A 17,036-nucleotide genomic window follows, 5' to 3' on the forward strand; every position below is an offset into this window, starting at 1 on the left:
TTCCTCAAATGGGGGCTAGCTCTTTAAAGTGACTTTGCTTCTTGACTGCACACCGCTGCTAACACGCACAAAGACAGAAAAATAATCTCCAGTACCTTTCTTTCTTGAGACCTGCAATCTCTGAATCTCTCCGCCCGAGCTCTATTTGTACTTTTTCCAGAGCACCTTGCATCTTACTGTGAGAAGCCAGCACATTCTCCAACATAATTGTAACTTTGCAATTGTCTTCTTTAGCCTCTGCCAGTTGTCGCTGGAAGTTACCCACCTAAGAGAAAATGAAACAAGACAAAGATACTTGATCCTTTCTGGTTATTCTGCTGCTGCTGAGTCCCATTACTTCTAGGCAAGACTATGGACACCAAGCACAGTAGAATGCTGAGAGGAATAACTGAAGCATCTTTTATTTTGCTAAGATCTGAATTTATTGTGACTTTGAGAAAAACAAAACTAGACCCCAGGACTGTGGAGAAGCCTGCAGTGCTTCCCAACTATTGTCACGTCACAGCATGTGTGTTAACTGGAGACATCGATTGGCATCAACAACTTCCCGGTTCTAGATGTGCGTGGGCCCAGGCTGCTCTGCTTGGCCCAACTCAGTGATCTTATGATGGGGCCAGAGAGAACATTAGAATTAGTAACATGTTAATAACACATAAGTAGACGGCTCTTGCTGCCAAGGTCAGATGTGTTTCAACAGAAAAAAATTAGGACTTTTCCCCTTTGTTAAAAAAACATTGGGAGTTAAATGATGTGTTTTTAAGGCAAACACTTTATAGCTCTTCTAAAGTTATCTTTAGAAAAAAACTTCCTCTGATCAATCTTCATTCTTACTAAAGGCAACAAGAAATGAAGGACTGGGACTTGTGAAAGATTTCTTCAGCACCTCAGGTCTGTAACGAACTTTCAGAAAGGACTGATGCCTTGCCTTCTTGTTCTCTCTGTCCTCCAAGGCCTCGAGATCCCCTTTCAACTTCTGACTCTCTTTCAGGGCTACATCACGACACTTCACTGCTTGTGAGAGTTCCTCTTCGTTCTTTTCAAGAATGGATTTCACCTTAGTAGAAAACAAGGAATGATAACTTTTCCAAAGAATTATAAATCAACAATTAGAATAAGACACAGCAATTTGGAAACCAAACTTAAAATGTTTAATTAAATACACTGTAATAAAACCAGCTTTATTAGCCATTTTTCCCTTTAAAGAAAACTACAAAGCAAAAATAAATCTGTGTGAATAAACATGAGCAAACCTAACAGATGTCAATCTCCATGAAAGTACAGGTTAAGTGATAACAGAGATAAGGCTATGAAGGTTAGATGTAAAATGGAGAAACTGATTATCATGGAAGTTGAAAATATAACAAATGCAGAATATAACAAAAGCAAAGATGAATAAATACTATGTAGTGTTAAGAAAACAGCATTATAGAAGAATACATCCCAATTAGAAGTATTAGTATTTTACATCCATAAAACACTTTTAGTATATCTATACAATCATTTTAAATGATCACACTATTTTAAATATTCTTTTTAAAGTGTTGAAATAAATAGATTCACAGGATGTTGCAAAAGTAGTACAAAGGGTCCCATGTCGTCTTCACCCTGCTTCCAATGGTGGCATCTTACGTGCTGTAGTTCAACATCAACACTGGGAAACGGTTTGGTATGTTACTGTTGACTAGATTACCTGGACTACAGAACTTGCTCCATTTTCACTTCTTTAAAACCTGTGTGCGTGCGTGTTCACAGAGCTCTATGGAATCTGATCCCATGCACTTTACGTGAACACCATCACAATCACAATTCAGAAACGCTCCATCTCGCCACAAAAGAATTCACGTGTGCTACTTCTATGTATGCACACATGATCTCAAAACCATCCCCTGTCCTGGGGCAACCAGTAATTTGTTCTAGACCTCTGTAATTTTGTCATTTCAAGAATGTTGAATATTTTAATATAATTACGTTTTGCATAGGTAATACATCCACATTATCCTTTCACAAGCAGCATTGAGGTATAAATGACCTACAATAAGCTGCATATTTTTCAACTGTACAGTTTTAACTACATAGAAACTCTTGAAACCATAATCAAGATAATAAGCATTTCTATCATCTCAAAAGTTCTCTCGTGCCTCTTTGTAATCTTCCCCCATCTCTCCTTGTTCCCCCACCTCCACACAAGGCAACTAATGTTTTGTCACAAGAAATTCGTTATTTTCTAGAATTTTATATAAATGGAATTAATTGTATGTACTCTTTTTTGAATGGCTTCTTTCACTCAGCACAATTATTCTGAGATTCATTCCATCCTTTTCATGTATCAATAATTCAGTCCTTTCTGTTGCTGAACAGTATTCTATTGTAGGGTAGACCACCATGTACTTTCCCAGTCTCTTGACACTTGAGTTGCTTCCAGTTTTAAGCTATTACAAATAAAGCTGCAGTGAACAGTTGTGTAGACGGCTTTGTGTAGGTTTATGCTTTCATTTATCTTTGGTAGATACCTGAGAAGTGGAATGGCTGGGTTATACAGTAGTGTTTCATTTTTATAGAAACTATCAAACTTTTTCAAAGTGGTTGTGCCATCTGACATCCCCTTCAGCAGTGTGAGAGTTCCCGTTGCTCTGCAACCTCACATTTGGTGTGATCAGTTTTTCAGTGTTGTACATAGGTGTGTGATAGTGTCTCACTGTGGTTCCAATTTTGCATTTCTCTAATGACTAATGTTTAACATCTTTTCAAGTACTTATTTATCATCCAAATATCTTTTTTTTAATTGAGTTTTCCTTTTAATAAGTTTTGATAGTTTAATACATTCTGGAGACAAGACCTTTATCAGATATGATAGATTTCCAACTATTTTCTCCTAGTCTACAGCTTATATCTTCATTCTTTAAATATCTCTGAAGAGCATAAGCTATCATATCTTTCTTTTCCCTTTACGGATCATGCTTTTGATGTCAAATCTAAGATATCTCTGAATAGTCCAAGATCACAAAGATTTCCTATGTTTTCTTCTAGAAATTTTACAGTTTTAAGTTGTACATTTAGGATTCTGATCCATTTTAACTTAATTTTTTAAGACTTTTAAAAAAATTTATTTACCTATTTGAGAGAGAAAGACAGCAGAGACAGCATGCGAGGAGGAGCAGAGGGAAAGGGGCAAGCAAGCTCTACTCTGAGCGCAGAGCCCAATGTGGGGCTCAATCTCATGACCCTGAGATTACGACCTGAACCGAAATTAAGTCAGACACTTAACCAAATGAGCCACCCTGGCACCCTAGAGTTAAATTTTTTATATGGTGTGAAGTATGGGTTAAAGGCTTTCTGGTTTTGCACAGGGATATTGAACTGCTCCTGCACCATTTGTTAAAAAGATCATTCTTTCTCCACTTTCACTTTTGTTGAAAATTAAATGTTCATAAAATTACTTTGAATAGGTACCACATTCACATTATTAAGATACAAAAGCGTAGGGGCACCTGGGTGGCTCAGTGGTTTAGTGTCAGTGTTTGCCTTTAACTCAAGGCATGATCCCAGGGTCCTGAGATGGAGTCCCCCATCGGGCTCCACGCAGGGACCTTCTTCTTCCTCTGCCCATGACTCTGCATCTCTCATGAATAAATACAATCTTACAAGAAAAAAAAAAAGACACAAAAGGGTAAACTGAAAAATGTCCCAGCCATCCAGTTTTCTTCAAAAATAATGTTGCCAATTAATTATGATTCATTGTAGAGCTATTCTATGCATTACAAGTGAACATATATATATATACACACTCACATATGTATATATTTTTTTATCCTCACCTTTTACTACACATTTAGTAAAATACTTATGTATACACTTTTGAACCTTGACTCTTTTAACCTACTCATACATATATACTATATACTTACTAAGTTAAAATAGTTAAGGTTCAGAATATATATATGTGTATGTATATATATATATATACACACATACATATATTCAAACAGTATTCCAAGCCATGAATACACCATGATTTATTTAGCTAGTCTCTGACTGATGAAATTGTGGTTGCTTCTAGTCTTTTACTATTAACAAATAATACTTCAATAAGTAATCTTGTAAACATGTCATATGTATAAGCTGGTCTATCTGTAGAAGGAGGTCCTAGAAGTACAATTGTGGGATGAAATGATAGATATTAAATTGTCCTCCAGGGATCCCTGGGTGGCGCAGCAGTTTGGCGCCTGCCTTTGGCCCAGGGTGCGATCCTGGAGACTCGGGATCGAATCCCACGTCGGGCTCCCGGTGCATGGAGCCTGCTTCTCCCTCTGCCTGTGTCTCTGCCTCTTTCTCTCTCTCTCTCACTCTGTGTGACTATCATAAATAAAATAAAATAAAAATTAAAAATTAAAAAAAAATAAAATAAAATAAATTGTCCTCCATTAAGAAACTGTAACACTGGGATCCCTGGGTGGCGCAGCGGTTTGGCGCCTGCCTTTGGCCCAGGGCGCGATCCTGGAGACCCGGGATTGAATCCCACGTAGGGCTCCCGGTGCATGGAGCCTACTTCTCCCTCTGCCTATGTCTCTGCCTCTCTCTCTCTCTCTCTCTTTCTCTGTGACTATCATAAAAAAAAAAAAGAAACTGTAACATTTTATACTTCCAATAGCAACAACAAAAATCTTTTCCCCACCTCTTCCTCAACATTATTACACTTCTTTAAAGCTTTGCACCTGTAACGTTTGAAACACTCTTTCTTTAAGGATCCAAGAATATTACAAAGGATGCCAATTCACAGACTCTGAAAATCTACTGGATTTTGTTCTAGAAGTAGACACAAGGAAGAATAGTTTTTATAATTTTACCAGTGTTTTTAAGATACATATGAAGGTTATTAAGCAAAAATGTTTATAGAAGAGATCTAAAGAGCTGTCAACTGTAGAAGACAAGCTATAGTACTTTTTATTTTTACATATCAAGCAAAGATGGATGCTCTAAAAAGTTTTCTTTGGAAAATATTGTCCAATGTTCAAGTTGTTGAGGCTTTTATTAATGTATTCCTATTTTAAAAGCAGGCTTTATCTAAACATTTTATCATGAATATTAAGATTAGATAGATATTTTGAATTTTCAAAAACTCCAAATCAGATTAAAAAAATCTCAATGGCCACTGTTCATCCAAATCTGTCTAAAAATTAGTTATGTGCTAGCCAAAATGATGGTTTCAACCTATACTGTCAGTCTTTCTTATTTGTGAAGAACCTAACTTCCTTGTTGTTACTCATACATTCAAATATTATTTTTTTTGATTGATACTACTTTTCTTCATTGTTGTATAAATCTGAAATTTCCTTATGATTTAATTTGTGGTCTTCACTTACCGAATCCCGTTTAAGAAAATTTGGTGACTCACTTATTAATGGTCTTGAAGCAAGAATGTCTATTTTACCTTCCAGTCTTCCTTCCATGGTTTTAATAGCATTCAAAAGAGTCTTTAGAGAGATTCTGGTGTCTCCAACCTCCTGAGAAGCTCTCACAGAAGTCAGACTAGGTGCAAAGGTCACACGGCGTGCAGAGTTTGGAACAACACTGGGCAAACCAACTGATGAAGTTCTTTCCTTTACGTTGTTTACATGGGGCCTATAGCTTTCAATCAATTTGGATGATGCAGGCCTTTCTGGAGATCTCCTTCTTCTTGGAGGCATCACCAATTAAAAACGGTAAAATAACTAAACCTAGAGTTATTTTTCAATAAGTGTTCCTTTTATGAGGAGGAACAACACAATATTCTTTTTTTTTTTAACACAATATTCTAAATGAAGCTGTGATGGCAAATATACTTGAAAATGTGTTCCTTTGCTTTCAAAATGAAGAAATCACACTGTAAAGTTGTCCTAGTGAAGAAACAGACCTTCCTTAAATCAAATTCCCTGTAGGAGAGTGTATCTAATGAGGCCTCCGTTTCCAGTATAGTCAGATGGTTAGAACCCTAACAGTATTCTATTTGGAGGCACATTCTAGCTCCTTGGTTACCAATGCGATACAAACAAAAAAATTATAGATACAGAAGTCAGACATACTGAGCATTTAAGATTTTTTAAAAAATTTCATACATGGCAAATTTGTAAATCACTGAAATGAATTACTTTCTTTTGGTAACACAATCCTGGTTTATTTTTCTTCACTAAATATTCTGTATCTTGTCTAATTTGTCCATCCATTTGCTAAAGTGTTATGTGACCTACAAAAGGTTTTCAGCCTCAGTGGCCACCATGATGACAAGTAAGCACTTATACTACTAAAACTGCTTTCAAATGAGCTGTCTGTTGCAGGTATATCTTACTGGTACTGGGTTCTGAGTTTCCCTGTAATTATAAAACCACTTGCTCTATGAAAGTGTTTCTCAATGCTTTCATTAAAATGGTGCTCCCTATGGATGTTCACTCAAACTATTTTCCTTCTGAAAGATATAAGTTTTAATTCTATAATAAAGTTTATGAGCACATTCCTAAGCTTCCAATTAGAGCATAAATAAGTTGGATGTCCCAATCTTGCTTCAAGCATATTTTATTCTCTATAGTTCAGCAAAACCTTATACATTGGGAGTGTTTATAAAATATCTGTGAATTGAGTCAAGTGAGAGAATATTCATCTTTCTGGGACTGTATGGCAAGGTGGGGAGAAAGGCATCAATTTCTTAAAACAATATAACAGCAATCTGTTATGTAGCTATTAATCACACCTGAGCATATTTGCCCTCTAGAGCCTTGTTCAATTTGCGTAGATGGTCATTCTGTGAACTGGTTTCAGTAAAAGTATGCAGTTGATCTTCTAGCTGTTTAACTTTTATCTAGGGTAAAATAGAAGAAGAATGAAATATGGCTTATTGATGAGATATATATGTTTATATATTTACATACCCTAAAAGGAAAAAGATGTCATGAGTTTGGAAAAACCACAGAGAATCCTTAAAACTTATAAAAGTAACCCTAAGTTTTTCTAATCATGCAAAGAATGCTATTTCAGCTGACATAACTATTTCAGTAGCTAAAAGTAGGCAGGCTATAGCCATTTACTTGTACTGAGACAACTCATTTGGTTTCTATTGCTTATGGAAACTCCAAACTAACATGACTCATGAATATAACAGTGAGATTTTGTGGGTAATAATTGCAATTAAAAAAAACTGTGATATCTAACATTCAGAAAACATTTTGAGTATGGATAATTAGAATTGTCAATACGCAAGATGACAGTCTTGTTTTACTGACAGAATTATAAAAGTTGAATAAATGAAGTTCTTATACAATGAACTATATTTTAACACTAACTGAAAAAGATAACATATCTTTCTCTTTAAAGAAAATGATCATTTGGGGGAAAGAAATCATTTTATTCATTCATTAATCTCCAAATTGTGTTTTTCCACATATTCTTCCTATCATACCCAACCCTTTCATACAAATCAACAATTCACATTACTGAGCCTTTCCCTGAATCAGAAAAAATTTCATACAAAATTTTCTATTTAAATCAACTTTTTCGGGCACCCCCCGGTGGCGCAGCGGTTTAGCGCCGCCTGCAGCCCGGGGTCTGATCCTGGAGACCCAGGATCGAGTCCCGCGTTGGGCTCCCTGCATGGAGCCCGCTTCTCCCTCTGCCTGTGTCTCTGCCTCTCAGTCTCTCTCTCTCTCTCTGAATAAATAAATTAAAAAAAAAAAAAGCTTATTTAAAAAATAAATAAATTTAAAAAATAAATCAACTTTTTCCTCTCTCTGTGTCTTGTTTTCTACTTGTAGAGGGTAAACACTTCTTGGCTGTGTTACTAGACACTTTCAAGAACTGTTAAAATTTGGTTGCTAATACTGGTATTTTTTCAAAGACTGCATAAAAACACATTTTGTCTCAGGAAATCTCTCCTGTTCCATTAAGCAGTATCCTTTTTTTCCTTCCTGTTTCTGTTGTTCTTTTCCACAGGGTACATTATAAAATATGTGCTGTGACTCCCTAAAATCATCAGTAAAAATTCATCATGGTTTTCACTTAAGGTTTGGAATTAAAATGGGCACCTCTAAAAGGAGGTATTGATACAACAATTATTCTCATTTTAAACATAAGCAAACTGCTAATAACCTATGAAATCCAATGGAAAATGGGCTAATTCTGAAAACTTTTAGATTTGCTTCTATTCAAGCAAAACACAGAATATCCTTTTTTTTTTTAAAAACACAGAATATCCTTATTCCACAATATTTCTCAGATAATTTGCCCTAACTCAACTTCTATGTACACAGTAAAATGCCATGAAACTTCTCATCTATAAGCGCTTTAATTTTTGTATTGTCTTATTTGGCATGATTTCTAATTCAGCACATTCAAATGGGAAAGAACAGCAAATACATTGTGCTGCCCCTCAGAGATCTTATTTTCCTGAGTCATTAAGATCCAAGCAGCTTCCATTACTAGCTAGTTTCAGGAACAACAGTAACTTAGGTCAAGGTCTTTTATTTACCATTCCTAATCCTTTTTAATAATTTTACTATAAATGTATCCCTAAAGAGTATGTAGTATTACTTTATGAGATTGATCCATGTTAACACATGTAACTCTGGACTCATAGAGACTGCTTTCAAAACTGGTATAACTACTTTCAGGAGAAATTTAATAAATTCTAGTAAAATTCAAGATCTGTAATCCTACAACCTAGGAATTCTTCCTCCTGAGAATTATACTTAGCCTAGAAAATTTTCTTTTTTTTTACATATGAGTACAAGGAGACATGTACAATAATGCATCACATTGGTGGTGTTTGTAAGCAACTAGAAACTGTCTAAATATCAACCAATAGAGGGAAGGATAAATATATTTTGGTATATTTATCAAATGGAACAGTATATTACGCTGAAAATAAAATTCAGACCACATCTGAATATGGGGCAGCAGCTTCTAACAAGATTTACATTAGCACCTAAAGCCCAGTATTTATACCATAATCTTTTATCAAATGACTCATAGGTTATATTTTAATCAATTATTCAATTTAGAGAGAACACATCATTATTCTAATCAGCAGCTCTTCCTTTATCTTACAAATTATAGTATAAGAACACTTTCCCCCATACACCAACTAAGGTAGGACATAAAAACACCAGTAAGTCAATAGCTTCAAGTGTTTCAGCTTTCAAAGACTATAAAAAACCTTAAGCCCTTGTTGTAGAAATACAAACAAGAAAAAGTTATATTTTCCTTAAGATTCTGAGGATAGAGATGGCAGGGTGGCTGGGTGGCTGAGTGGTTGAGCGTCTGCCTTCGGCCCAGGGCCTTAACCTAGAGTCCAGGGATCGAGTCCCACATTGGGCTCCCTGCATGGAGCCTGTTCCTCTCTCTGCCTATGTCTCTGCCTCTCTCTCTCTCTCTCTCTCTGTCTTTCATGAATAAATAAATAAAATCTTAAACGATTCTGAGGATAACCTCTAAAATATGTAATTGATGTCTAAAAGGTTAAATAGTAATCTATACACCTAGGCTGTAATGCTGACTAGCTTTCCTAGTGAAAAGTAGATGAGAGGTATGTTTTGCCCTCTTTATAGGTGAAAAGATGAAACTCAAACAAAAACAATCAGAAAATGATTAAATGCCAATAAGTACCTATCAAGAATTACTTTAAATGTAAATGGACTAAGTGTTCCAATCAAACAACACATGATACAACAAAAGCACTTCTAAGAGGGAAGTGTACAGTAATACGGGCCTACCTCAAGAAGAAAGAAAAATCTCGCTTAAACACCCTAACCTTACACCTGAAGGATATAGAAAAAGAAAAAAACCTAAAGCTAGCAGAAAGAAGGAAATAACAAAGATTAGAACAGAAAGAAAACAGAGACTGAAAGAATAGAAAGATCAGTGAAACCAAGAGCTGCTCCTTTGAAAAGATAAAACTGATAAACCTTTAGCCAAACTCATCAAGAAAAAGAGGACTCAAAATCAGAAATGAAGCAGGAGAAATAACCACCATATCACAGAAATACAAAAAAGTATAAGAGAATACCATGAAAAATTATATGCCAACAAATGGACAACCTAGAAAACATGGATAAATTCCTAGAAACATACAATCTCCCCAAGCTGAATCAGGGATAGAAATGGGAACAGACTGATTACTAGTAGTGAAATTGAATCAGTAATCAAAAAACTCCCAATAAACAAAGTCAAGGATCAGATGTCTTCACAGGTGACTTTGACCATTTAAAGTGACAGGGTCTGCTGATACTACTGTGGTTTATTGCCTACATTTAAAAAAATTTTAATTATAGTTGACATACAATATTATATTATTTTAGATATAAAACATAGTGAATCAGTAATTATGTACATTACAAAGCTTCCCATAGGTATAGTTACCATCTGTCACCATACAAAGTCATTATAACATTATTGATAATATTCCCTATGCTGTACTTTTCATCCCTGTCACTTATTTCATAACTGGAAGTTTGTACCTATTCATCCCCTTCATCTATTTCACCCACTCATTCTCCTCCCCTCTGACAACCACCAGTTCTTTGTATTTATGATTCTGTTTGGGTTTTTTTTTGTTCGTTTGTTTTGTCTTTGAAGTTTTTCTTCCTCTTCTGTATTTTGGAATAATTTGGGAAGAATAACCATAAAAAAGAATGAAATCTTCCCATTCCCAATGAGATGGATGGACTTAGAGAATATTATGCTAAATGAAATAAAAGAAAAACAAATACCATATAATATCTCTTTAAGTGGAATCTAAAAGACAAAACAAATGAACAAAAAAACCAGGAACCTATTACTTTGTCTCCAACAGACATCACAGATCGTTTCATATCATATAACAGGTACTGCAAATATCCTGAAAAGATGTTTGTGCTTATCACTAGTTTGAAATTATGGAGTTTACAGGAATGTCATTAGATCTTGTTATTGAATGCACTAGTAAAAAAACAACTATTAAAGTATCACAATTATTTTTTTAGTATCACAATTATTTTGAACATTTTAATAAATATTTTTTAAATTATTATTTTTTTAAGACACAGAGGGCACAGGCGGGATGCGGGGTGGAAAGGCAGAGGCAGAGGGAACAGAGTCTTCAGGAAGCTCCATGGCCCGTGTGGAGCCTGATACGAGGCTTGATCACATGACCCAGAGACCACCACCTAAGCTGAAATCAAGTCACATGCTTAACCAACTGAGCCATCAGGTACCCCAGGTTTTAGATTTTTTTTTTAAAAGGTGAAATTTAAGAAAATTAAGACTTGTCCAAGGTTACACAAGTATAAATGATTATACTTAAATGTATCACTGACTCCAGAAAAATATTAATTAAAAGCACACAAATAGTGGCCAATGGCCTTATTTTTTAGTGGACAACCTGATGTCTCACAACCATTGTTTACCATCTGCCTTTCACATATCTGGGCCAATTTTGTGTGGTAATAACCCTATAATAAGCTCCTGGAGCAGAGGAAATGAGATTAACACTGACGTGTTTTATATGTCTGTAATGAGATTACTTATCCAATCAGCTCTACGTTTCCAAGCGTAACTGGACTTCACTTTATACCATTTAATCCAGTGGTCCTCAAGTACGGTTGCATCTTGGAATCACTGGGGAGCTTCAAAAGCACTGAAGCCTCTGATCTGTTACCTGACATTCTGATCTAATTGCTCCACCGTATAAACTTTATCATGGGGATGTTTCCCTTTATATTTTATAAATATACAGGAAAATTGAGAGAATTTTACTATAAATGTGCTACCTTCACCATCTAAATTCTACCCTTAATTTTTTTACACTTATCACATACTGATTCACCTATCAATTTCCTTTATCAACCCATCAAATTATTTTTTTTTCTGATTCATTTCAAAGTAAATGCCAGATATCATGCACTTTCCAGGATGAGGTGCTTAAAAAATTCCTCATATTGTAATGTGTAGCTAAGGCTGTGAACCACTTACTCAGACTTCAGCTTTCCACTGGAGTAGGTTATCGGTGGCAAGCTTCTTGCTCTGGGGGTACTACAGGGATAAAGCCCACAGGAAGCAAAACAGTTATCATCTCATTCACTCAAGTCTATTGCCTTTGAGTCCCAATTTCCAGGGTTATTTCTTTTTAAGAATGTTATAAAACTCCAGCAAAAATGAGAGCATGGGCTCTCTACATTCTCAGTGAATGATCATAAAAACAGAATGGGCTTTGGTTTCACAATTTTAAGTTTCAGTAAAATATTACAGATATGTGAATAAAAGTCACCTGGATTTTATTTAATGAGGCAACAAACTTAGGAGGATTCAAAAACTTGTCCAAAGTTATAGAATTAGTAGAGCTAGGTCCTCTCAAAACCCATCAGTATTTAGCTTGACAACTGTGATAAAAAAAAATTAGACAACACAAAGCAGAAAATAAATCTCATACCTGGAGCTTTCCCTTTTCATAGGCCAGTTTATTTTTACTCTCAGTAATTTTTCCCAAGACCTTTTCCACCTGCTGTTGCGCAAGCTGACAAAGCAAACACAGGTATCAGTACCTAGCATAGAATGGAATAACCATTTTCTGAACCAGTATTTATACCCTTATCATTTCAAAAGTGACAAAACCACGATTCATATTTTCTTGCCTCTTCTGCTTTTAAGTTTTTTCCCTGAAATAGCTAATCATCATGCTAATATGCAACATGTAAAGGGATTGCTAATGAAAGTATGCATGCCTTAAGAGTCCCAGAATTTGTTGTTCTTTGCTTATTATTCTATTTTTGTTACATAAATTATTGCTTTGTAGTTGCGGTCCAACACAGATGTGGGCTGGTTGTATCAGTGATTGCAGATATGTAGTCTGAGGATTATATATTTCTTTAAGAAAACAGGAGGTGCAAATGATCACAACTATGTTAACAGCAGAAGACACTTCAGTTACCATAGTAAAAGGCAGCAAAAAAAAAAAAAAATCTTTGGACAAACACAAGAAACATTTACTGGAAACTCCAACACCGATCAAGCACTCAACAAGGTGCGGTCTTGGAGAAATACAAATGAAGGCTCTATATTTCATGAAATTATATATTTTGTCTTTCAAGCATCCTTTAATAATGACAATTTTTAAAATATGTCTTTTTCCTCAGACTTTTTCAAAAAACCTAAGTATAAAATACAGTTTTCTTTTGATTAAATGTTGGATCTTCTTGGTACTTAGGTAACACTTTTATTGATTGATTATGGAAATTCTCACCTTCCATAATCAATTTCAGTGTTATATCTTAATAACAGAACATACTTATATTTGCCTTATGTCAAAATCATCTTCATAAATCAATTGTGGGAATACTACACACAAAAGCAAATACAACTAAGAATGCAAATTCTTAATCACACAGGCCCATGAGCTGCACTACAGATCATTTGCAGTAAATCTTGAATGGAAAGTCATTAATGTTGGTAAATATCCCATATTCATATAATCCCTATTTATGGTTTACATTTGCTTAATCTGTGAATAATAGCGCTTAAATCCAAGGAGTTTAGACTTGTTTTCTGTTCAATTTTAGGCAAATTAATGAAAAAACCACATATGTAGGGATATTCACACAAGGCATAGTTATAGATATCTTTAGTTACCACTTTGTAGTGCACCTTTTTTAAGTATTGTGAATATTTTCCAAATAAAAGCAGAAACGCATTCCAAACTAGATTACTACATAATGACATGTAACTCATTTTTTCAAAGTACTTTCATGATAGCATCTGTTCTACAAGAGGGTACACTAGTCTGATATTGTCTTGGCTAGAAGAATTAGGCCATTTTAGACATTCTAGGTTTGATAAAAACCTAAGGAAAGGCCACCAAGACTGATTAGTCCTTTTATATCTATCCCCAAATTATGCACATTCAATATAAAGATCTGTATCCAATATTAAGCATCAGTGGATTAACTATTATGGTCATCTGTTTGTCCTATCCGATTAGTATTTATTCCATACACAATTATACATATTCATATATTGTTTCTCAAAGTTTCTTTTTTCTTTTCCTTTTTTTTTTTTTTTTTTTTTGAGAGACAGAGAGAGCATGAGAGAATGCAAGGGGGAAGAGGGAGAGAATCTTAAGTAGGCTCTGTGTGGAGCCGAACATGGGGCTCAATCTCAAGATCCTGAGATCTTGACCTGAGCCAAAATTTAGAGCTGGATGCTTAACTGAACCACCCATGTACCCCCTTAAAGTTTCACTTTTAATTACTATGTGTGGTTCCCACTAAGGCAAGGGAACATTTTTTTTTTTTTAAAGCATTCAGACCAGGGATCCCTGGGTGGCACAGCAGTTTGGCACTTGCCTTTGGCCGGGGATGTAATCCTGGAGACCTGGGATTGGTCCCATATCGGGCTCCCTGCATCGAGCCTGCTTCTCCCTCTGCCTGTGTCTCTGCCTCTCTCTCTCTCTGTGTCTATCATGAATAAATAAATAAAATCTTAAAAAAAAAAAAAGCATTCAGACCAATAAAGTATTGGTCTCAAAATAACCTAAGAGAAATATAGACTCTTATAAATAAATAAATAGGAGGCTATTAACAATATATTATCACAAAATTAATCAATTAATTTTCAGTCAGTGGAAGTTCCCCTTTCCCACAATACTTTCTAGTTTGGAAACTAAGGTAAAACTATTCCATGAACACAACATTTGGGATTATGTTTTGACCAAGTGTTCAGCAAAAATAAATGACAAGGACAGCCAATGCTGTTATAAAAACAAAGCTATACCATAATCATAAAAGCTTAGGTATTTAAAATCCAATTCTAAACTCTATAAATTGAGGTGCCCAATGTGCTGTAAAGTGCAGATTCAGGGTATAAAACACCAAGATTTAACCTAAAATATGCTACCTCTAACAAACACTCAAAGATAACTTTGCTTGCCTTTTGAATATGAAAAGGGTGGGGTTTTTTTTGTTTGTTTTTCAGTAACTTAGATGATCTAGGTCTCTTATAAAATATGTCCAGGATTTTTTTTAAATAATAGCACTTTTTAGCTCAATAAAACTCCCTCCTTTAAGCAAAGGCATAAAGAAATTCTATTAATCTTTTAAATATACTTTAAAAATTATTTTCTTTTTAGGTCATAGAGAAAGCTAATGTAGTGTTTAGATGAACGCTGTCTAAGCAACTCAAAATGTGATTCATATTTGACACAAAGTCACTTAATTAAATTCACAACAAACAAAAAAATTTTTCTAGTTGCTAAAGGAAAGCAATGTTTTTTTTTAATTTTATTTATGATAGTCACACAGAGAGAGAGAGAGAGAGAGAGAGAGAGAGAGAGAGGCAGAGACACAGGCAGAGGGAGAAGCAGGCTCCATGCAGGGAGCCTGACGTGGGATTCGATCCTGGGTCTCCAGGATTGCGCCCTGGGCCAAAGGCAGGCGCCAAACCGCTGCGCCACCCAGGGATCCCAGAAAGCAATATTAAGACAGTAATTTAAATTATGGTTTTCAGATTCTTTAAATAGGCTGTTTATTTAAGAGAATCAATGGAGGACCAGAAATTAGAGAACACTTAAATGAGTGAATATCTCTGATTCTGAGTTGTGGAAAGACAAACAGAGATTAATTTTTGCTTAAATAATCTTGGCAATATACTATAAAGATTATTAATATGCAAAGCAAAACAGAAACTGGAGAATCACCTGATAATTAGCATACAAATAAAAATGCTAATAGTTAGAATATGCATTTTTAACTGACACAAAGATATCACTCCTTGGAAAAAGCAGGAAACAAACAATTATCTTAACATATGAAAGACAGGTTGACAAGGATCAACTGTAAGCCACAAAATTATTTCTAAGATCTAATTAAGTGAGCTGTGAAAGTTAGCAGAAGCTGTTAGAAGAATACATAAAATCAACAGATACTAACATTTTGGTAAAGCTAGTTTATAAGCAGATTGTAAGCAGCGATTTTTTTTAATATTTTATTTTTTAAAATTTTTTGTTATTAAAGATTTATTTATTTCTTTATGAGAATACAAAGAGAGAGGCGAGAAATAGGCAGAGGGAGAAGCAGGCTCCTCACAGGGAGCCCAATGCAGGACTTGATCCCGGATCCCGGGATCATGCTCTGAGCTGAAAGCAGATGCTCAACCCCTGAGCCACCCAGGCGTCCCAAGATTTTATTTTTAAATAATCTCTACATCTGACATGGGGCCCGAACTCACAACTCTGAGATCAAGACTTGCATGCTCTACCAACTGAATCAGCCAGGCACCCCTGTAAGCAGGGACTTTATTCAAAATATTTAACTAGTTTGCATGGGCTACAGCAAATGGAACCAACTTTGATACCTGTACAAGTACACACTGGCTGTCATCCTAGTTTTAAAGAATACATTTAATTCATTAATTTCAAATCATTAAGTCCTAGTTGTGTGGGAATTATATTTCTGTCTAGTGCTATCATTTGAAATCCAAAAGAGAAGTCAGGAAGACAGTTATTTAACTTGAACTCAGGAAAGGTAAGCTTCTCACATTTGGATCATTTCTCACTACGGTTCCCTGAACAACTGCCTGTGGTAAGAGACTTAAATTATACCATCATTAAAGGCCAAAATAATAAAAATAAATCCAAAATCAGTGTGAAGAAGAAAAACAAGAGAATAATGTTTACACATTGATATACTATGCTAGACCCTGTGATGGGCGTGTTACACAAAATGACATTTAATCTTCATAGACTGACAAGACAGACATGACCCTCCGTATGCTCTATTCAATCAATCTTTCTAAAATATCTCTCATATGTATTAGGTGCTATGTCAGGTAAAGGAGTTTAAAGATAAGTAACTACTGTTCTTGAAGAGAGTAAAGGCAGATACATATATAGGTCAATTTCTAATCAATGAAGTTATTTTTTTTTAAGATTTTATTCATTTATTAGAGAGAGAGAGACAGAGATAGTGAAAGAGAGCACAAGCAGGGAGAAGAGGGAAAGGCAGGCTCCCACTGAGCAGGGAGCCCAACATGGGGTTCCAACCCAGGAC

General features: G+C 35.2%; 1 protein-coding gene across 15 annotated transcripts in view; it reads right to left on the minus strand.

Annotated features, from left to right (window-relative positions):
* Window positions 1-17,036, minus strand: part of CCDC150 (coiled-coil domain containing 150) — a 79,305-nt gene that overhangs the window by 16,626 nt on the left and 45,643 nt on the right. For 8 of the 15 annotated variants that reach the window (XM_072812690.1, XM_072812689.1, XM_072812695.1 and 5 more), the window contains 4 exons: window positions 12,428-12,511; window positions 6,722-6,829; window positions 926-1,054; window positions 96-265 (listed from right to left, as the gene is read on the minus strand). In XM_072812690.1, the coding sequence (XP_072668791.1) occupies window positions 96-265; window positions 926-1,054; window positions 6,722-6,829; window positions 12,428-12,511 (491 nt within the window). Of the gene's footprint in view, window positions 1-95; window positions 266-925; window positions 1,055-5,360; window positions 5,862-6,284; window positions 6,345-6,721; window positions 6,830-12,427; window positions 12,512-17,036 lie in introns of those variants that run through there. The other 7 variants (XM_072812693.1, XM_072812699.1, XM_072812697.1 and 4 more) reach the window with 5 other exon arrangements.

The sequence above is a fragment of the Canis lupus genome, chromosome 36, assembly GCF_048164855.1.
Source record: "Canis lupus baileyi chromosome 36, mCanLup2.hap1, whole genome shotgun sequence".
NCBI lineage: Eukaryota > Metazoa > Chordata > Mammalia > Carnivora > Canidae > Canis > Canis lupus.